The 22,004-nt window shown below is 42.4% G+C and overlaps 1 protein-coding gene across 1 annotated transcript; it reads left to right on the plus strand.

The window, feature by feature from the left end:
• The first annotated feature begins 1,508 nt into the window (after window positions 1-1,508).
• On the plus strand, window positions 1,509-21,011 carry LOC144791870 (gastrokine-1-like). The gene is made up of 6 exons (XM_078666656.1): window positions 1,509-1,602; window positions 5,566-5,619; window positions 11,171-11,308; window positions 14,411-14,521; window positions 17,527-17,662; window positions 20,714-21,011. The coding sequence occupies exons 1-6, from the start codon at window positions 1,591-1,593 to the stop codon at window positions 20,791-20,793; spliced, it is 531 nt and encodes a 176-aa protein (XP_078522782.1). The 5' UTR covers window positions 1,509-1,590; the 3' UTR covers window positions 20,794-21,011.
• The last annotated feature ends 993 nt before the right edge of the window (window positions 21,012-22,004 follow it).

Genomic DNA, 22,004 nt, shown 5'->3' on the forward strand with positions numbered 1-22,004 from the left:
GGGAAGCCTGCCCATATTTTGGGTTGTGCCACTGAGCAACATGGGGTGTTCTCCTTCATTGTTGGACAGCTATTTCAATATGAAGTAACATACTGGAACAAGGGAACATATAAACAGACACCAAGTTAATGAATCATTTAACAGCCTTAAACAATTGCCCATAGGGAAAACACATACTGGTATGCTATAAAAGACTTAACCTACAACAGCAGAGTTTATCAGCGCCTTTTGCGAGAGGCTTAGTATTTTTCATAAATCTATAATTTAACCCACAGGCATCACACTCAACTCATGTATCCAACCTCTCACACCTATCTATTAATTCTTCTACCATCGCCAAGCACTCATCCTCCATCACTCATACATTCACCAAAAAATATACCTGCCTACTTCCAGCTATTCATAACCACCCATCCATCTTCCCACCTGTTCACCATGTTATGCACCACAACCATTCATCAATATATTCCGCAGGTACACACCCGTATGACCATCATTCTATTCATCTAATGTCCACTTAACTACATGTATGTGTAGTCTGTTTGTGTATATGTGCTTCTCTTTGTATTTTATGTGTGTCTATGTGTGCCTGGCTGTTTTTATACCCAAACATTAGAAACAACAAAGAAAAGACATTACAACTAAATAAAATGAAGAACAGCTTCCCCTAAAATAAGCCAGATTTGTTTTTGTTGAATTACTTGTTTCACTAGTGCATGTCTCTCATCTTACCAGTGGCGCAAGAACATTTTCTCGAGTGGGGTCAATGCCACAATGTTACATCACTGAAGTCATAGTGATTATGAAAAATCCAAGCCTCAGACAAAGAACAGCTGTAGTAAATGAGCCGCACACATTCAGTAGGAGAGTGGTAAGGCTTGAGGTTTGTAGCTGGTGATGCTTTTTGGACCACATTATTGCAAATATATTACTAAAGTATGGCGTGGTAGCATACTATTATTTATAGACATCAATTCGCACTGAAGTTCTGTTTTACTCATGAAGCTATATAGCGCACAAACGATAATGTGTGGGAATTGGGTTCAGTAAATATTTTTCATTAGCACATCATCAAGTAAAGTGCCTTTATGTGTTTTGTACCTATGAAAATATTTATTCCCATCACACTTCAGAATTACTAAAGAAATGTGCTTCATTTGTGTTTTACTAACTGCTATGTTTGAAATATTTGTACAGTTCATTTACAGGTATTTAAATGTTATTGTGTGTTAGGAAAAAAACATACTTCCTGCAGCTTCTTTCAAACGTATGCTTCCTGAACCGATCACCGCATTTGGCCATTTTCATCTATTATCACTGCACTCACTCATGAAGGGTGTGGACTGTCACTACCCATGGCCAGGGTGAGACAAGCCAGATCCTGGCATCAAATAATCGAATTGGCTCAAACTTGCAGTGAGATAGCCTGATCCCTCACGCCTTCTTGTGCCACTCTGATATGGAGCCATTCCAAGAGCGCACCTACATCAGAGTTTGATGTTTGCTCTGGTTTGAATCTGGTGTATATAAAAAGGGTACCTCTGCATAATCCACATCTCCTGGTGCTCGGTCCAGATTAACATAACGAAGATGAAGACTCTGGTAAGTCTGTGCTTCGGGTGTGACATGTCTGAGGGGTCTTTACCTTGCCTTCTAAAGGCATAACATGGAGAAACAAAAAACAACTTCAGTTCTGACCTAGATTTCAAATAAATAGTTCAAGACCATCTTGAAAATTATTTTATAACCATTTTCTCTCTTCTGATTAATTTAGTCTGGGTATCATTTTTTTTTTTTGCAATATGAGAAGTATGATGCTCGGTCGAAAGTAAATGGAACATTAATTGAATTAATTGTTGGAAATTTAAAACATAGTTTCCTCTTGGATATGACAACTTTGTGTGAATTAATGTGATTTTTGGAAATGTAAAATACAATCTTCTCGGATATTACTGTGTGTCTAGATGCATGTATGTTGTGGGTGTAGGTGGATGCATTTAGGTATGTGTTTGCGCCCTTATTTGTTAGTTAAACAAAAGTGCACTTTATTAGTGGGAGGATAGAGGACAGAATCTTTGGAGAGAGACCATTATCTCAGGACAAATAACTGCAAGTCGGTAGGCATGATACCCTTGACAAGGGCCACTAGATTTATAAGGCAAGGGAGCCCAATTTATGTGGCTCAGTTAATTAAATCAAGTGGTTAGAGGCAAATTATGTATTATGAAGTAACATTCTGTGGCTATGTTATTTTGCCATTTCAATTGCACATTATTACTTCATCATTAGTAGAAGTTGAACTGGGTGATACCAGATTATCGTATAACATAAATATTGTGTGCTAAACAGCCTTTACAAAAATATTGCTCCACTGGAGTTAATATTAGCATGTACACCGAATGGGATGTTATTTTTGCAAAGTGACAATATGTTTGAAAATGATATTTAGAACGCAATATTTATGTCAGGTGATATTTGTGTACAAGATAGTCTGACATACAACTGCGGAATATGAATAAACAAACCAGCAAAAGAAAGGCGACCAGTTTACCTCTGCAAAGTGTCTTCAACTGCAAGGCAGCCTATGTGACTCCATTTTAGTCATTTCTGAATCTTTTGAGCTGAAAATAATATTTTTTTGTTGAAATGATGCAACGCAAAGTAGAGTCTGAACAACTTAACTATGCAGAAAGTGCTTCGGCAACAGAATTGCATATTTCCAGGCAGACTGGCTTTGACGTCTGCGTGAAATGGCGGGAGAGAAGTGTAGGTATCCACTACCTTAAGTGCTCTTACCCCACTGAGAAGTGCTGGTGCTCTCCCATTAAGAGCAATGGGTCCTTTTTGAAATCTAGATGGGGAGGCAGATCCTTCACTCATCTGACACCCAAGCTGTGGAATTCACTGCCACACGAATCCAGACTCCTCGAAATGGAAGCAGCCTTCCGGAAGTCAATTAAAACATGGCTGTTCCATTAGTACTATAAATCGACCTCCTTACTTTCTATGGTATTGGTCTCTTGGTGCTGGGAAGCCTTTGGGCAGCTATGCGCTCTAGAAATCACTTAAAACTTAAAAACTTAAACTTCCTAGCAAGCACTCAGAGCCTGACAGTGTTTCCCCATCCACAGCACTGACTTTGGACTTTAAGCCTTCGGGGTGTACGATCGGTGTCCCTGAAGAATGTGATATGTTCAGATCATTTAGACATGCAGGTGAACAGGTCCTTGGGTGGCATAGGGTGGGTGATGTCATTATGCTGCAACACACACTCACGCATGCTCACACGCACACACACTTAGTTTACAGTGTTTCATGTATGTATGTAAGTATATTTGCAAGCCTGGCTGTCAGTACTATTTTTTTTTGCAAACAGTTTTGTATTAACAAAAATTTGATTCATTTTTACTATATTATTTTTAATTTAAAAAAACTGGTATTTCCTATGAGTAGCAGGGTCATTTTACTTGAGATATGGTATGGCGTGTAGTGTGAATAGTTCACGTGTTTCAAAGTCTGATGTCGCTGCTACTCTGGAGATACTGAATACAAGCACTGTGCAATCTGTAGAGTCTATAGTGGCGACTTCCCCCACATTTCCTCCTGTAAGTTCATGTGCACTTTCTCCATCATTTTAACAAACATTTTACTGTTCACTCACATTCTCAGACACACATGGTTCGTAGGAGGAAGAGACATAGGACAATGGAAGGCTATTTGCAACTTCGACATCTCTGGAGATGAGAATAAAATCCAAACAGCAACCGACGCACACAACAAGGTTTCTGACGGGAAAATGTCATGAATGTGGCCGGTTTTAAGCGACATTGGTACATTTCCCAGAAATACAACTGATTCTAAAAGGCTGGGAGGGCTGAGTGGAGTCAGTCATCTCTCACTACACACAGGCACCAGGTTATGCTGGCCCCTGGGGCCCGAGCCTCACTAATAATCCATGTATTTGGAATGTTAAATCTTTCCCGACCTGCCATTGGCTAAAGGGGGAAGCAAAGGTACCCCTTTGTAGAGTGTGCCAATGAGGACGAATCTAGGGACCGTGCAGCTCACACAAGACAAAAGGAAACCCTTTCACCTCCGGGATCAGAGTCAGACTGCTGGACTCCTCCTGTCATAGTTAAAGCGCTTAGAAGGCGTTAGATGTAATAGCGTGCCAACTGGCTGCAGGAGAGACACATATATAGATGCTATTGAACGCCATATCCAACATCTAACAGAGCTTTAGTATCACATTAAATAAATATGCTCAAGACGTTTTTGCTTATTCAAATAACCCTTTTAAAATTGAGAAACCAGCCTGACTTCTGGTTTCTTTTATTTGGCGGTATTTACAAGTTCAACTTCCACTTAACTCACTGAGAATATACATTTACCTTTATAATAGGTCCTTTATAATAGGTAAACAGAGTTTTAAATTACCTTTTCAGATTTCTGTCTCCGATGATAATCTGTGTGTTTTATTGTATAGAACTCACCTATTCAATAGGCCACTTTAGAGAATTCATTAAAACAGAATCCTAGTAAGGGGCGTGTCTGTGGAATATCAAGAAGGAATATTGGGGTACTTTAATATCATTGCCAAAATATCAAGGACAACAATATTGACAGGTAAATTTCTATAGATTTTCTATACATAACTCCACATCAGCATAATTAAAAGATATGATTGTATTCAAGATACATAGATGTGGAGTTTAGAACACTGATTCTATACTTCCCTGTAGGCTCTTACCTTTCAATATTCTTGCCATCAATGTTTTGGCTACGATATAAATTTATCACGATATTCCCTGCTCGATATTCCCACCTCCAACCTTAATTATGTGGCAAGCGTGATATATTATTAATCAATGAATGCCTATATTTTAATTGAGCTCCAGGCATTGCTTCCTCATTCACTGCTGCTTTTCTGTGACAGACACAAAGGAAGAGAGATATGAACAGGTGGTTTACATGTTGACAGGTTTATTATCTATTATACATACTTTACACGCAGATGCAATATTTATCATGTTCGTGAATGGGAGTTAAGTTTGTGATATCTCTCCTTGGGCCGAACTGACATTATTACACATAGTCTAGGATAATTGGCAGCCTTCTTATTTTAAAGGATCGCTCTCCCTGTCCATTTCAAACAAAAGCAACTTTGGTCTCTGGTGCGGCAAAAAAAAAATGAATACATTAATTGTTTATGGTTTATGCATTGTCCCAACTCTCGGGGGTACGGTCATTGCCGGGAGTTTTTAATTGGATATCAGTCCCAATGGTCGGAGCATCCCTCCGTCCACGAAAGGCATCTGGCCTCAATGTAGCTCGTATGACGTATCATGGGCCACATCAATAATAATGAACCTGTCTCACATATACCTAAAACAGCCTGCCATTCGGAGGCCCTACCCACCTGCCAGATCCTCGATTATGCAATGGGTCGGCCCATCATAGGTTGGGGTTACCTGGAGTCCAGCTTACAGGTGTGTCTTGTGAAGCGTGTCTGTCTTGTGATAAGTGGCTGGATGTCCTCACACACTATGCCTTCTCTCATTCCAGATTCTCACCGCTGCTCTGCTCGGAGTCTTCTTGACTCACACAGGAGCCAATGACGTGAGTACATGTGAAATGTGTGGTTTTATGTATTGTAATTTAATCTGTGTTTAGGCCAGACTGCCTTGTAGTTATGATTTGCAGAAGAAGCTCCTAGCTTTTCCATGGCACATTGGGTGATGTGAGGAGAGTCGAATCAACTTTTTACCCTCGTTTGAAAATGGGATCATTTGATATTTTTTTTTCCACTCGACAAAGCATTGCTTCGGATAACACGCACCGTGTGTGCTACCTGTGGCTGGGCTGATGACTCCCTGATTTGGGGCATAATATCAAAATATAATCGAATGGAGGAGTGGGCCTTCTGGCGCAGGCCCCGCACTTTGCGAAGTACATGTATACCTGCTGCAAAAACAAAAAAACAAAAAACATTTACAACTGAAATTTTACAGCAAGCTATTCTGATTATTAATTAAAAAAAAGGCAGCTAGGTGCGGCTTAGCCACTAGATGGCGCCAGATGCTAAATCGGCCACTTTTTCTCTTTCCCCCCTGAAGGACGTCTTTGTAACATACGAAGGACCTCATTACAAATGTCCCGTTATCGAATGAGATAATTATTGCAACAATAACATCCGGCAATGCGGGGTTCGATATTTATCAGGTGGAACAATCATTACCTGTTACAATTTTGGGGTGGAAAAACAAGCACATGTTGGTGCTTACTAGAATTCACGTTATACTACTAAAGGACCCTTTTCTTCGCTTACAATCCACCATGTGTATCCATTAAAGATTGAACGAGGGGTGAGTTTTAATTGCACTCAGTATTTAGCAAAATTCGTTATTCCGATATGTTTAGTTACATGACTTGAGTGCGTTTAGTGTTGATATAACAAGTCTGTGATTGCTATTTCACAGTCGAATGGTTCTCTTCATTTCATTGAGACATTGCATTCCTGTTCCAACCCCTCGAAATTCAGAAAATAGTTCACCCGAGGTCACCGAAAATTCTTTCCAAAATACCAACTTATACTTTTCTACTTCCGGCTCCGTTCAGGACATGCCGATGACATGATATTAATCTATTAATGAAGTGTAGGGCTACACGTCTTATATCATTGTGAGATAGTGAGTCTGAAGGTTTCAGTTTCGATCCCTGCTTAAGGTTTATTTAGCCTTAAAGCTTTCTTAGGACAACAGCAAGTCACCCGAATAATAAGGTGATCAAAAGCAATCGGTGGAACTAGGGCCGGTCCTAGGATTTTCGGGGCCCTGGGCAAAAGGGAATGTGGGAGGCCCCTGAAATCTACATAAGTGACACCTTCTGAGCTCTGGGAAGCTGCTTTGTGCAGACTCCACTTGGGCCGCAGCTCCTCTTCTCAGCCACCCCAAGCAACTCTTGTGTCGTGTTGTAGCTATTCGCTGGGCGGCACACCAAATACAGGACACAGGTTAGTCGGGTACTTCCTTTATTCTCATGTTGTACAGCTGCTCGTCAACACGTCTACCCTCGTCTCTGTCCTGGTCATTGTCTGTCCTCTTCCTGTCCCGTCACCGGAACTGGTGTCCGGTGACGACCTGGTCACTTTCCCTTAGGACCCACAGGGTCCTAACGCCCTACTTTCGGTCGCCCACCCTATCAGGACACGACATCTCCCCCCTTGTTGCAAACAAATGTTCATGACACATTTATCATAACCACTGTCGCCCACCATTGACAGTCCTCATTCGCAGCTACATTGATGAAGGGGAAAGAACGAAAAGAGAGAGAGAGAGAGAGAGAGAGAGAGAGAGAGAGAGAGAGAGAGAGAGTATTTGTCATTCTACATTTCTTCAATGAGTCTCTGTTGTTTACTGCATGCCCTTCGTGACTCTAGTGTCTCCATCGCTTCCTTGTCCTCTATCTTCTACCTTCCATGTGGCTGCAGTTGTCGCTGCCATTTCTTCTTTCTCCGCCTTCTTTGTCCTTGAAATGCTATCTCTTTCTTGTTATTCGTTGTTTGTCGTAGACAGCCGTTATCATCCATCCTTTCACTTTCGTCACCGCCAGTGACTCTCTGGAGAACTTGTTGTCTTATCATCTATATTATTTCTGTCTCAACACCTTTGGTCCTGGCCCTGCGGTGCCTCTTTCCTTTATTTCCTTGGTGGCGCTTGTCCGCTCTGCTCATTGCATGTCTTTGTCCTTTCTTTTTTTTTTTTGCTGCACTTTCTCCTGCGGTATGTCTTTTCGTGTTGCTCCTTTTTACCCCCTTTTTTTTTTTCTAGGCTCTCCTTGTCCTTTTAGCCTTTTCTAGGCTCTCCTTGTCCTTTTCTCTTGTGTCCCTTTTGTGTCCTTTTTTTTTCTTCTTCTTCTGTTATTCTCCTTGTCCTTTTAGCCTTTTCTAGGCTCTCCTTGTCCTTTTCTCTTGTGTCTCTTTTGTACCCTTTTTCCTTCTTCTTCTTCTGTTATCCTCCTTATGTTCTCCTTTTCTCTTTCCTGTTTCTTTGGTCCCTTCTTTCCTCGTTATTTTACTCCTCTTTCTTCTTTCTTCTTTTCTTTATTGCCTTGTAACTTCTCTTTTGCTCTTTCTTTGTCCTTGCGCAATCTTTGTCCCTTTTTTTTTCTTTGTTGTTCTGCTTTCTTTCCTTTTGTTTTCTTTTCTTTTCTTTGTTGTGTCTCTTTTCTGTCTTTTATTTAGCCTTCTCTGGCTTCTTCCACTCTCTTGTTCTTCTTTCTTATATATGTATATATTCTTTCCTTCTTTCTCCTTCTCTAAGTCCTCTTTGTCCCTCTTTTCTTTGTTATTTCTCTTTTCTGTCTTGTGTTTAGCCTTCTCTGGCTTCCTCCACTCTCTTTCTTTCACTCTCTTTTGCTCCTTTCTTAACTCTTTCCTTTTCTTCTTTCTCTGTCTTTCTCTTTTTATTTCACTTATTATTCTTTTCTTTTCTCTTTTCTTATTGCACTGTCTTCTTTCTTTTTCTTGTTGCTCTTTTTCCACTTGTGCGCTCTTTTGCCCGTTATTTATCCTTTATTCTTCAATCAAGACATTTATTTCCTTTGTCTCCCTTTTCAGACCTTTTCCGTGCTTGTCTTTCTTTTCTTCTTTATCTTCTTTTTCTTCCTGTCTTTTCTTCTTGCTCGCGTTCTCCTTAATTCACCTTGTCTTATGTTCTTCTTCTTCTTTGCCCTTTGCCTGGCTTTGAAATGGCTGTCCTGTTCTTTCCTTTGATCATTTCTTGAGTCTCTGTTTCTTTTGGTATGCTATGTTGTGCTCCTTTTTCTTTATCCTTTATCTTTTCCTCTGGTACCTTAATTGTGTTTGTACTTATTATTCTTCTCTTTTATCTTCTTTTGCCCCTTGCTTTTCTTCTTTGTTGTTTTGTTGTGGGGATCTTTAGTCCCTTTCTACCTCTGTTTACCTTTGTTTCTCTTCGTGTTCTTTAATTGTCTCTTTTTCAATGTTGTTTCACTTATTTTCTTCTTCACCTGGCCTTGAAATGGCAGCCCCGCTGTTTCTTATGGCCTGTTTCTCCAATGTCCCATTTAAAATGGCCGCCGTTATCTCGCGAGATTTCGCGATCGAAATCTCGCTTTTCCTGACCTCATAATGGCCTCCTCATTTGTTTCCCACTTTCATTGGCTCAGCCGCCTGACTTAGTGATGGCCGCCGAGACTCCTAAGCTCTCGCGGGACCTCGCGCCTTGTTTTCAAAGGCCCGCGCTTGTTCTTAGCGCTTACCGCGATCTGCTGCATCTTTCCACTGTCGCTGTCTGGTGGGCTCCCGCTTCGCTCTTCCCGTCTTCCATCTTACTTGCGGCACATCCAGGGTGAGCACCTGCTTTTTCCACGATGGTGCACGTGCTGGACACACGTCGATCCGTTTCTTTCCCTCGTCACCAGTGTCGTGTTGTAGCTATTCGCTGGGCGGCACACCAAATACAGGACACAGGTTAGTCGGGTACTTCCTTTATTCTCATGTTGTACAGCTGCTCGTCAACACGTCCACCCTCGTCTCTGTCCTGGTCATTGTCTGTCCTCTTCCTGTCCCGTCACCGGAACTGGTGTCCGGTGACGACCTGGTCACTTTCCCTTAGGACCCACAGGGTCCAAACGCCCTACTGTCGGTCGCCCACCCTATCAGGACACGACATCTTGTACAGCCCATTTTGAACTGAAGGTGTGAGAATTGCTTGGGGGCTGAGTTAAACGTGCGTGGGCTAAAGTGCTGATAATGGGCGCCTGCCGAGTCTCTGAACTGGCTGCCTGAGAGGTGTACCCTCCCCTACGCCTTCCCACACCATCCCTTAGAGGCCCCAGGAGGGGGGCCCCCTCCCATGAGCCCGTTTGTGAAGCATTTTTTCAATCTGATCGGCAGACATACACAAGGACTAGTGGGGTGTTAATTGCCATTGTGGTGGGCCCCATCCTGGCAGGCAGAGTGCCAGGCCCTGGGCAGCTGCCCACACTGCCCATGCCTAGCGCCAGCCCTGGGTTGAACCTGCAACTCTAACCTGTAGTCTAAAAGTCACACAACCCAATGACCCTTCCCACATCTTACCTGCAGCTATTGGTCGGGGGGTTTCACCCCAGGTTCAAGCACAGGAAGACGCTGTGTATGTAAATTATTGACTGGGGGCCTCAAATGTTGCTGCTCCAATAGTTTCAAGTTATAGTTCATAATAAGGTTTATAATCCAATGGCTGGGTCACATAAAGTGTGATTTTGTCAGCCAAAAACTTTTCAACAAGATTTTCAGCACTCATAGTTGTGTTTCGTCTTGGTTCGTGCGCCAAGAAATTAATAACAATTTCAGAGTGCTTGGGGTCATATTCATGAGAATGTGACAGGGAAAGGACAGGAATGCACCTTATTTAAAAATAATATGATGCATTCCTGTCCTTGTGTCTGCGCTGGCGCCGTTTTGGCTGCCTAGCACCAACCCAGGCACCCTTGCACCATGGTGCAGCGGGGCCTGAGTTGCATGCAGGATTGTTTTTGTGCAGGAAGGGACACCTGAGATGCAGAGTCTTCTTTCTATATGTGCTTCAAGAAGAGGATTTATCTTTTTGATGCATTCCCAGGTTTAATAGTTCTGGGAATGTATAAAAAACCATTGCGTGAGAAAACCCACACAACGCCCATGGAACGCCTCCCTGGTGCCGAGTAAGGCAACACAGCGATTTCCGTTGGGCTTCTTTACTCGAGCTTTGTGAAGCCACTCAGGGCCATGCAAAGTGGCCTTGCTTGGCTTCATAAATCTAATTTTTCGAGTTGTGACTCTCTTGAACCACGCTGTGTGGTGACAGAGAGACACAACGGGGATCGTAAAAATGCCCCTAAGTAAATAATGCCATGTGTCTTACAGGTTCAAAGGTCATCATTTAAAATGTGTTGAAATGAGGGCTTCTAGTAACTGGTCCTGTGTATTATTAAAATCCCAATGACTAGGGCTTCTTCATACGTTATTAAATATTTTCAGTAAACGCCTTTGATTTAAATTAAGTTGGAAGATTACTGATAACTTCAAAGGAGGTTTCATGAAGCCAAAGAAAAGGTCAAACAACTGAGGGAGGATTATGAACCAGTCTTAAAGTGTTATCTCTTTAACTGTCTTGTCTGTCCCCAGGATATCAACGTCTCTAACCAGGGGAACGTTGGAGGAGATGTTCACCAAGCAGTGAACATCAACAACCAGGACAACGTCGCCAACATCAACAACTTCAATGGCTGGGACTCCTGGGATGCCATCCTTGACTACAACAGGGTAAAGTGACAGAGTGATTTATGCTGTTTTATTCGACTGTGCACTCTCTCTCTCTCCTTTTCTCTCTCTCTGTTTCTCAGCCTCTCTCACACACACTCTCTCACTATGTTCATTTTCCTATCTCTGTTTCTCTTTCCTATCTCTGTTTGTCTCTCTCTTGCTGTATCTCTATCTCTGTTTCTCTCTCTCTGTTTCTCCTGCCCTTTCTGTTTCCCTCTCTCTCTCTGTTTCTCCTGCTCTCTCTGTTTCTTTCTCTCTTTCTATTTCTCTCTCTCTGTTTCTCTCTCTCTCTCTCTTTCTGTTTCTCAAACTCTCTGTCTCTACCCTCTCTCTCTCTTCTCTCCCCGTTTCTCTCTCTCTGACCCCGCTCCCCCCACCAGTCATCTAGTGTATGTATAGTAATCAGGTTATGGATTTTCAAACATCTTGGATTTTCCTTGCTATTTTTTAAACACGTTCTCCACCATTAGTTGTTTCCTTTAAAGTAGCGTACTCCTGGCCGTTCAGGATGTTCGCAGATGTATCTAAAACTAGGTGCAACTTATTTTTAAGATGTTAGATCCGTCTATGTCTACCACAGGGTGTGTAGCTTAAAATGCATTTAACTTGAGTAAACATGACTACCGTCTGTCTGATGGCACCTGGACTGCTACAGCCACACCCATGGCTAGGCTGGAAATCCAGAGACTTGCAAAGTATGCACATGCCAAGATTCTCTATGGGGAACATCCTTTTCAACGCCGATGTTACCCCGCAGTGCCTTTATGACGCGTCCTTTACAACGCAAGTCGTAACCACGACTTGCGCTGGAGGGCGCTAAAGGATAAAGAATAGTATATTTACTATTCCAACACCTTCCCTACTATCCACGGGGACTGGTGTTAGAATAGTAAATTATACTATTCACTATCCGCGCCCAACAGCGCAAGTCGTTGTAACGACTTGCGTTGTTAAAGGCGCGCTGTAAAGGCACGCGTTGAAACGGTACGCGTTGTACCGTCATACATCCTTCTCTACACATGGAAAGAGCTTCTGGAACAACCTCCCATTGCACCAGAGACTGCTTCCTTCATCAATGCAGTTTGGGAAAGCCTCAAAGCCCATCTCTTTACAACCTCTCTTATGCCGTAGACTGTATCCCTTACCTCCCTTACCTCCCTTATTTAATGTAGTAAAATTACATGCTTCTCATCCTTTCTGTATTTGTACTCACTTATTGTCCTCCGTCCACCATTTAAACACACATAACTTGGCTATGTGTCCTCACGTTTGCAGTTTGATACAGCAAAGACTAGACCACAAGAGAGACAGATAGCTTTCTAGAAGAAGACTTTTAATGCATGACATCATATTTTACACATGATACCAGGGCTTTAAGGTTCATTGTCATGTGACAAGAATGTGGCTGTAGCTGATATTCTTTGTTGTCTGGTGCCTGTAGTTATAGTTTCCTCTGTCTCCATCAGTTTCATTAGCCCAATTTTTTTAAATCGGAGAAAAATCCTCTCAAAGTCAAACTCTGTTCTATGATCTACTGACTTTCGTGTCCACCAGGTCTGCAACAAGCCATACTTTGAGTATGTCTAGATGGTATGTGATTGACACCCCTTTTAGCCTATTGTATGTTAATGTATTCCATAAGTATTGATTATGTAAATGCAGTAGGCACCATTGAATCTGGCCCTTGATGATTGACTAAGAGTTGTACGGGCCAGATACTCCATAGAAGGAAGAAGGGCTCATGATTGTAATGCTGTTAACTATTCCTTACCCTCGCCAAACAAGATTGGGCTTAACTCTGGACACCCTCAACCTGTACAGGTCTGATCATTTCTTGATCTCATGTCTTCACTTCCACCCTAGGTGTGACCCACATTAGACTATATTAGAGGTGGTGCCTGCAGGCACCCAGATGGAGGCAATCGGAAGTCTTGCAACTCTTCCCCATCCGTCCAACCAATAAATCTCATCCTTAAAAAAGATAGAATTCCCCTCTCAAAGCCACCATTAATGATTATGCTCTTCCCTCCAGCGAAACCCTAAAACCACCACAGCGTCTATCTGGTTCCTATCTAGTCTCAGGAGATGCTCGGTTAGAAGAGTTGGAAGGATACGGAGTATCAATAACCCCCTCTGGCGCATTAACCACTCAAAGCCAAATGGAAAAACTACAAGTCTTCCATTTTTCAAGTGAAAAGAAGGATGTCTGAGATCCCAGATAAACTTCTCCTAGAACAAGGCCAGGACTCTATGTGAAATGATCAACTCTCAAACCAATAACGCCAATAAGACCTGCCCTAGCCCTGATGATCCCATCTGATGATCTCAGAAATGAAAAAATGTCATGGTTGTATGACAAAATCAACACAATTAGACAGATATATTGTATAATAACATTTCTTTAATTAGGGGGAAACTCACTACTATGCCCTCTCCTGTTTCCATAAGCCTTTCCCACACCTCTCTCCTTGGAGTTTCTTCTATCACACCTATGAACAAATCTAATGTTAGTTTATTCTTGTTTCTGTTGTCTAATGGCTCGCATCGGCTGGTTTGCTGCCTTTTCGCCAGCTACTCAGCATCACAACCATTCAAACTACTTGCCCAGAATATTCAGCACCTTGTAAATTTGCGGTACTTAGCTACATTGTCAGTAAAGTGAATATACAATCCCATTGTTTCTACTTATGTACTTGTATTTTTGTTTTGCTTCTCGTTTTATAGTACTCTGATACCCTCTCTTCCAATTGTGATGTCACTTATTGTCTTTTTCAATCTCATCTTCGTTTATTAGCCTATTTTACAGTTCATGCCAAGCATACTGCAGACCACTCCTTTCTTCTCTGATTGTACAGTACCCTGAAGTCAATTTTCATTCGAGTTTGAGCCACATAAGACAGGAAAGAAAGAAAGAAAGAAAGAAAGAAAGAAAGAAAGAAAGAAAGAAAGAAAGAAAGAAAGAAAGAAAGAAAGAAAGAAAGAAAGAAAGAAAGAAGAAATCTCATTGGATATTGTAGAAGCAACTGAAAAAAATTCACTTGTAGCCAAATCTAACCATTGACTTTAATTTAATATACTTATCACTTCTGTTTTGCTTCCCAGGGACTCTATGCCACCCGTGTCTTCTCGAAGAAAGCCTGCATTGTCACAAAGATGAACAAGGCTGTGTTCCCCACACTCGCCCAGCTCAGCAAGGCCGTGCAGGAGAAGAAGGTAGGGGATCCAATGCTCCAAAGTTGGATTGGGCGTACTGGGCACAGGGAAATATCCAGGTGGGCACAAACGACGAGGGCTGTGCACAAGGCCCGGATGTGGCTAGGTCTCTTTCAACCACCCAGACCACAAAGTAGCAGAAAAGGAGCAGCAGTGAGGTTTCTGATGGGTACAAAAAAGATATGCTGCTGATGAAAATTAAGGCTTCATGGTGGCGTGGCGGTCCCTTAATTTATGGAATATGCCGTGTGTTTTCTTTAGAGCTGCCTTTAAAACCTATGTCATTGTAATCAATATATTAGGGTAATTGCGATAAAACCAGTTTTTTTAAGTAAGTTATCTTGCAAGGAGATTTGGCTTTCATTCTGAGCCCTGACACTGCCAGCACCGTCTTCATCTTCCCATGTGCACATTGTAGACTTTGATGCAAGAGCAACAAAAAAACAACTGACAAATGTTCTTTCTTACTCAATGAGAAATGAGGATCTGGGCCTGACGGTGGAAGATGACCCTAAATTCACCTTCAACTTTATCCCCGAAGGGTCTAATCTCCCCACAACTTAACATCTATTGCACCTTCAGACTTTTTTCACTGCCAACTGAGGTTGGAAGTACTAAGGCCCAAAGTTATTTTTTGTAGGATGTCCAGGGTGTATTAGTGCAGCAAGTGTTAATGTTAATATTATTGAGATTTATAAAGCGCGCTGTTACCCAAGGGTGTCCTGGTGCTAGCCTTCCTGTAGTCAAGTAATTTTGTCATGCCTCTGAGAGGCAGTGGAAGGGCATTCCATGCTTTGGCGGCACCCACCAAAAAGCTTCTGCCACCCCAATTAGCTTTTTTTTGCCAATGGTACACAAACTAGTTTGGCTTCTGAAGAGCGCAAAGATCTTCTGGGTACGTACCAATTGAAGTGTTGAATCAAGTGGTTAGGTCAAATGCCATAGAGTGACTTATGGACCACACAGAGGGCCTTAAACAGAACTCGCTTCCTAACAGGTAACCAATGTAACTTTTTAATTTATGCCGAAATAGATTCATATTTTGGGGTCCCTGAAAGCAGTCTAGCAGCTGCATTCTGTAGGAGTTGGAGTTTTTTCATGAGACCTTCCTGAATGTTTACATCAAGACTATTGCAGTAGTCCAATCTGGACATAGCCAAAGCTGTGATTACTATTTTTTGACTTTCTTTAGGAAGAAAGGGCAGTATTTTTTTACATGATTTCAGAGTGTATGAAGTGGCTGAGACCACTGAATTTACTTGATCTTTATGGGAAAGTTTATTATCAATTATAAATCCTAGGTTTTTCACCTTCCTGACAGGTGTTGGGAGGGGGCCAAGAGAGTCTGGCCACCATGCCGGGGTCCAAATTTGAAGGTTATTCCCAAACAACACCACCTCTGTTATATTAGAATTAAGCTTCACACAGTTTGGGCCATCCAGCCACCCACCGCTGTCATGCAACCATGAAAGCGGGGTGCTAACACCTGATTTCCATCTGGAAGCAATGTTACTACCATCTGCGTATGAAGTCAGTTTGAACCCAAAGGATTCAATAAGGGGAGCCAATTGCGAGACATAAACATTAAACAGAGTAGGACTCATGGATGACCCTTGCGGGACTCCACTGCGGAGAGAGAATTATTTAGCAGCAAAGTTCCCGAATGTGACTGTCTGCACTCTGTTGGTTAAAAATGATTTAATCCGTTTCCAGGCCATATCTTCAACACTTGCACAGGGCTCAAGGGTGTGAGCACCCTAATTCACTTCAGTTGTGACTGTCTTTTTGCCTCCAACTAGAGGCTGGGAAGGCATTTTCCTTGTGTTCATTGGGACCCAAAGCGTGCTTGCTACGCCAGTGCTGGGCTCCGTCACAGCGCTGCTGGCTGTTTGTTAGCCTCCTGGGAATTAAGGTTAACACCTCATGCACAGCCAGGGAAATGGCTTGACTGCTCAGTGCCACTCTCCCGAGTTTCTGAGTTATCTGATATTGTATCTGGTGCATAGCTCTCAAAGGTGTTCACGGTGCTGTGACACAGATGCCATTGAGTCTGAGGGGTCAACAGAAACCTGATTCATTCTATTTTTTACGCCCAGCCACCAAACAGGGTCCACTTTGTTTGCTCTTGAATTGAGCTCACGGCTCACCAGCCACGTCATTCACGTTGTATCCTATGCTTGGGAAGGTCACACTGAACAGAACTGCTTGCAGGTAGCCATTAAATGGCGTGATTTATTTTTGTCTTGCCCAATCACGAGTATTGACGAATATTTTTATCATTGTAGTTTGTGAACCAAGATTGTAAAATGTCGTAAGCACGCTAGGGGGCAGTGCTGGCCTACTATACGACAATAGTGATTTACAGTTTCCTTCTGTGCCACAGTGGTTTGGAATTCTCGTTGGCTTGTCTTAGACGGCACACTAGCCACATGTGATGTAGCGCTACCTATATATAGATATTAATATCCTGAGGTTCCAGGACGAGGTACTGAGCAGAAAAAGAAAATGTTAGCGTCCAGGAATCTAGTGAAAACATTGTCACTGTAGATACCCAGTGATTGGAGGCTCAATACTTTCGCACACATTGAGGATATCCAGGAAAAAACATATAAAATGTATGATAAGCAAAATTAATATTCCTGTGATGTAATATCGTTCAGAAATGTGAATGCACCAGGTTATGAATAATGTAGAGAAGCTGGCGACATATAGGGGAATCCTGTCTCAAAACGGTGGCCCGGGGGTGAAATTTCGCAGGGGAGGTTGGGTGTTCGTGGCCTCTTACTGAAGAAGGTAATAAATGCACGGGCCTACTTCATGGTAGTAGTTACTGGAGCAAACTCCAGAATACACTCAAATATTTGTGACAGTGGAAGAGCAAAGAACAGAGTTGGGGAGTACCTTGGTCCACAGTGTTACAATATCAAAGGGAGGTGACATGTGGGATTGTTTTATCTGCTGCCACAATCCACACCAACGGTTCTTCGTTTCGCTTCAATCCAAAGGCCTCTGGTGACGCACCTCCACGTAAGGTAACCTACGCTGTCATCCACACTCCAGTCAAAGACGTCAGTGACTTTGGCGGCCATATTGAGTCAATGTGCAGAGGTCTTCCCACCTACAGCGCCGCTGAGACTCAAGGTACAGTACTGTGAACACTTACCAATGCTTCTAGGCACTTAGGTGTATTTCAAATGTGTGATTTTAACTGCTTGGAATGATAAGGTTTACTCAAGATGGTGGCATTCATTATCCCTGTAATTAAAGGGGGCCCGGCAACGGATTGTCCAGAAAAATAAATTGCTGCCCCCTCCCCCACCCATATTGTAAACCACTTGACAGTAAACATGCGAGCAAAGTGAGAGAACCTGGCCATTCCTATGCAGGCCTTTGGGAATTGCCCCGACCTCTCCCATGCAGAAAATATGGAAAAATGATGCTTTTATTTCACAATTTTAAAAGAACAGCCTCGTTTTTCCAGTCTCTCCTTCTTTCTTTCCTGCCACCTTACAATTACACTATCCTTTGTTGTATTGTCTTTTTTTCCTTTTACTCCGCATTAATATTTTCCTTCTCTATTTCTCTCTGTCTTTTACTCACTCCTATCTTTTTACCTTTCTTTCCCTCTTTATATCCTTCTTTCTTTTCTACTTTACAGTATTCTTTCTTTCCTTCTTTCCACTCTCTGTTAATTCCTTCGTTCCATCTTGCTTTCCTTTTGTCCATTATTCTTTCCGTCCATCTTGCGTTCTTACTTACTTTTTGCCCTTCTTTATTTCATTTCTTTGCTTCTTTTGCCTCTTTCCTCATTCATTCTTTTTATTCATTACTTAAATCAAATCAAACTGTATTTGTATAGCTCTACACAGTCACCCCCAGGGTTATCTCGGCGCTTACCATCGTCCTACCCTTCCTCTCCCCTTCATTTCGTTATATCGTTCTTGCCTCAATTCTTTCGTTCTCTTCTTTCCTTTCTTTCATTGCCTTCTTTTTTCCTGTCTCTTATTCCTCTTTTTTAGATATATTCTTGAATATATAATTTTGTTTTCTTGCTTTGCTACTTTCTATACCTCCTTCTATTTTTCTTTTATAATTTTGTTGCTACTTCCTTTCCTTCCTGCTACTCTTCTTTCTTTCTTTCCCTCTATTTTTCCCCTTCTTTCGCCCTCGCTTCTTCTTTTCTTTTTCTCTTTACTCCTTTCCACTTTCCCTTCCTTCCGGTCTTCGTGTGTGCCTTCAATCACGTGTGTCCGTTCTTTCTGACAATTTTTCCTTCTTTATAGTCTTATTTTTCTTGCTCTTTCACGTTCTATCACTCAATTAGACTCTTACATATTTTTGTCATTGCCATAATTTGCTTTTTGTTTCTGTTCTCCTTTGGCACCCCTTTGACCAACCCCCACAACTTTGCTATGTATCTTCTTTACTTTAATATTTATTAGCTTTTGCCCTGAACATTACAGACAAAATACAATAATGGGTAATAAAAAACAAGTTATTCTACCCTCCTCTGAAGCTGCTAAAGTGGGGGCTTTCCTACGCCCTTTGGGTCTGATGTTCAGGAAAATCCCAGGTTCACTCAAAGTGTAGTAGAAAGAAGAAATTATTAGTGCTGTCCATATTGGCTACATCTCCCCCTTGTTAATCTACTGATAAGAATACATATTTTGGACCAGCAAGGTCACCCTATGCAACAACGATGGCAACGTGTTTTTGTGCACTTCTTCTCTTATTTAAAAGTATAATTTCTCTCTACATTGAATACCTTTTGCGCCCACCCACCCTACTTTTGAAATAAGGGGCCAGATTTATCAAATAGTTGCGTCACCCTTGCGCCATACTGTGGGGTGCAAGGGCAACACAATTACTATTTTAAATGTATCAAGCCACGCAAGGCCACGTCCTGTGGCTTGAAAATCTAGAGTAACACAAGGCACCGCAAATTGCTGCGTAGCGTTACTCTGCTCCAGGGAGGCGTTCCATGGGTGGAGCGTTGGTGCTCTCACGCATCCACCCATGGGTTTTGGTGCATTCCCAGATTCACCATTACTGGTAGACCTTGGAACGTGTCAAAATGCTGCGCCTTCCCAGGTGAGGCGCAGCGAGGAGAAATGTCTTTATTTCCCCTTGTCTTTTCCTCTTTCTATGTGTGTTGCATTCTGCAGCATACATGGAAAGGGGAAAATACCTCAGAGTATTATTTTTGTGTAGGGAGGTGTTGCTTCCTGCACAAAAACAATCCTGTCTACAACGCAGGCAGCCTTGCATCATGATGCAAGGGTGCCTGCGTTGGCGCTAGGCTGTTAATTATATGCCAACACAGGCAGAAGACAGGAATACACCATATTTTGATACATATAGAGCTTTCCTGCCCACCTTCTTACACGCAGTGCAGCACAACAAGGTGTCTTGCTGCGCTGCACTACATAAAAGTTTGAGAAATAAGGCCCAAGATGTATTTTGATAAATATTGTTAATTTTGGGACAGGGCACTTTTATTTGGCTTTAAAATACATGAATTCTCTGGCTCCTCATTAAAAATCGTTTGCCTTTTCTGGCAACCCTATAGGGGTTCTCTTCACCTTAAGGGGGTGCCTCTCCTCCTAGAGCCTCTAATAGTAAAAATGAAGGAGTAAGGGGAACTGCTCTTACTTTGATCTGGCATGGGTTTTTCGGGGACATGCCAAACACGCTTTCCCATTCACAAGGGGAAAGACGTCCCCGTATTCAGAATTCCCGTTGAAGTTCTTAGGGGTCTGGCTTTAGGTTGTGTCCTGGAAGATATACCTGCATAAGTGTTCTTTCAGGTACTTTCAAAGCACTGAATGCAGCTTTAATCGTTGGCTGCTGCCCTGACTCCAGAGTGGCCTTCATTGAGTCTGCTGTCTTCAATACATCTTGTCATTCCCTCTGAGCCTCTTTTGCACTCATCCATTGACAATAGTCACAAACCTCAATCATCTGTCGAGATGCTTTGTGTATCAAATGTAACAACAGCCCTTGTGTTATAACAGCATGAACGGATACATGTCCCAAATCTCATCCAATCAACATCTCACCTGCCACTCTACCTACATACTTCTGTCTTGCTGTTAATGCCATCATAGTCACTTCTGCTATTTTAAGGCTGTATCTGCTTGTAATTGTTTGTGTCTTGTTTTGCCTAATGATCATTTGCTTGTGTCTTTCCAGGGTCTGAGCTTTTTTCAGGTTATGGGGAATGCTCGAGTTCCAGCATTATCACCATTCTGGGCATCACCATGTGCTGGTAAACAACAGCGAAAGAAAACAGGCACACGCCGCAGCAATCCATACCCCACACCATGCCCCACACCTTACCCTGCCAGTCCTGCATGGTCGCTGTTCATGAAGGTGTTGCCTGTAGCCAGAGTTGTCACTTCTTTCAACTTCTACCACCTGGCACCTTTTCTGTATTGAGAGTCATCAGTGGACCTTGACATATTTAATAAAGCAGATTTCATGAACTATACTCTCCATTTTTTTTAAATTAAATTGTAGAGCAATGTTGTGTTAAATTGAAAACAATGGAAGATGCATACTTTGTCTAAGTGTCTTTTTAGTGGGGGCGGGTGATAAATTCCGCTCCACCGGTGGAGTTCGCCAAGTTTTGCCCACTTTGCATTAGCTTGTCAAATAAAGTTCCAGCAAAACTCTACCAACTGCCGCATGGCAGAGTTTTTTTTTTGCACGCGGCTCCCTAACTGTAAGTTGGCAAGCAAGAACTGTCTCCCCAAGTGCGATTTTTGGGTGCTAGGAGGGCACCCGGTGAGATTTTCCCAATGTGGGCGTCCCGACTGTTAAGGGTGAGAAAGCTGCTGCTTGAGTAGACAATCTTCTCATGCAGCTGCAAAGAAGCAGCGCCGCCTGGCCGTTCGTACTGATTTTGCAGCACAGACAAGTTCCAGGTGCTGAAAATAAGCGCCTGGTGCTGATTTCAGCCAGTTCGCGAAACTCTGGGGAATCTTGCGGCGTTTTAATTTAACTCTGCAAATTCCACCCATCCCTACATTTTAGATCTTGCCTACTAGAACCAGCTTTAACTGTGTGTTGTCGAATCATTGCGCATGATATCAATACATACATCAGGCTTTTACTCAGCTCGTTGCTCATAATTTGTTGGCTTTCTGTCAGTTTCATTTGCTTGCTTTTTATTCAATGGCTTTCCTTTCTCTTCTTTTGTTTGTCCCTCCTCTACAGCATAAGCCTCTTTACTATTTTTGTATTTGTATGACCTGTATCCTTCCATAGCCTTTCACTGCTGACATTGAAGGAATGTTTGCTTTCAGCAGTCCAAGGAAGTGCATGTGATTTCTTGCTCTCTTCCCTATTTTCTGGTTTCTTTTTTGCACACCCACCACTCAGGCCCCTGTCACTGTCTCACCCGCAGCTTGAGCGTTGCCTCCCTCACCTTTCGCTGCTAAGCTTTTTTGTATTCCTTCCGGCTCCTCTGTTGCTCTCCCAT

Source organism: Lissotriton helveticus, chromosome 11 (assembly GCF_964261635.1).
Source record: "Lissotriton helveticus chromosome 11, aLisHel1.1, whole genome shotgun sequence".
Classification (NCBI taxonomy): domain Eukaryota; kingdom Metazoa; phylum Chordata; class Amphibia; order Caudata; family Salamandridae; genus Lissotriton; species Lissotriton helveticus.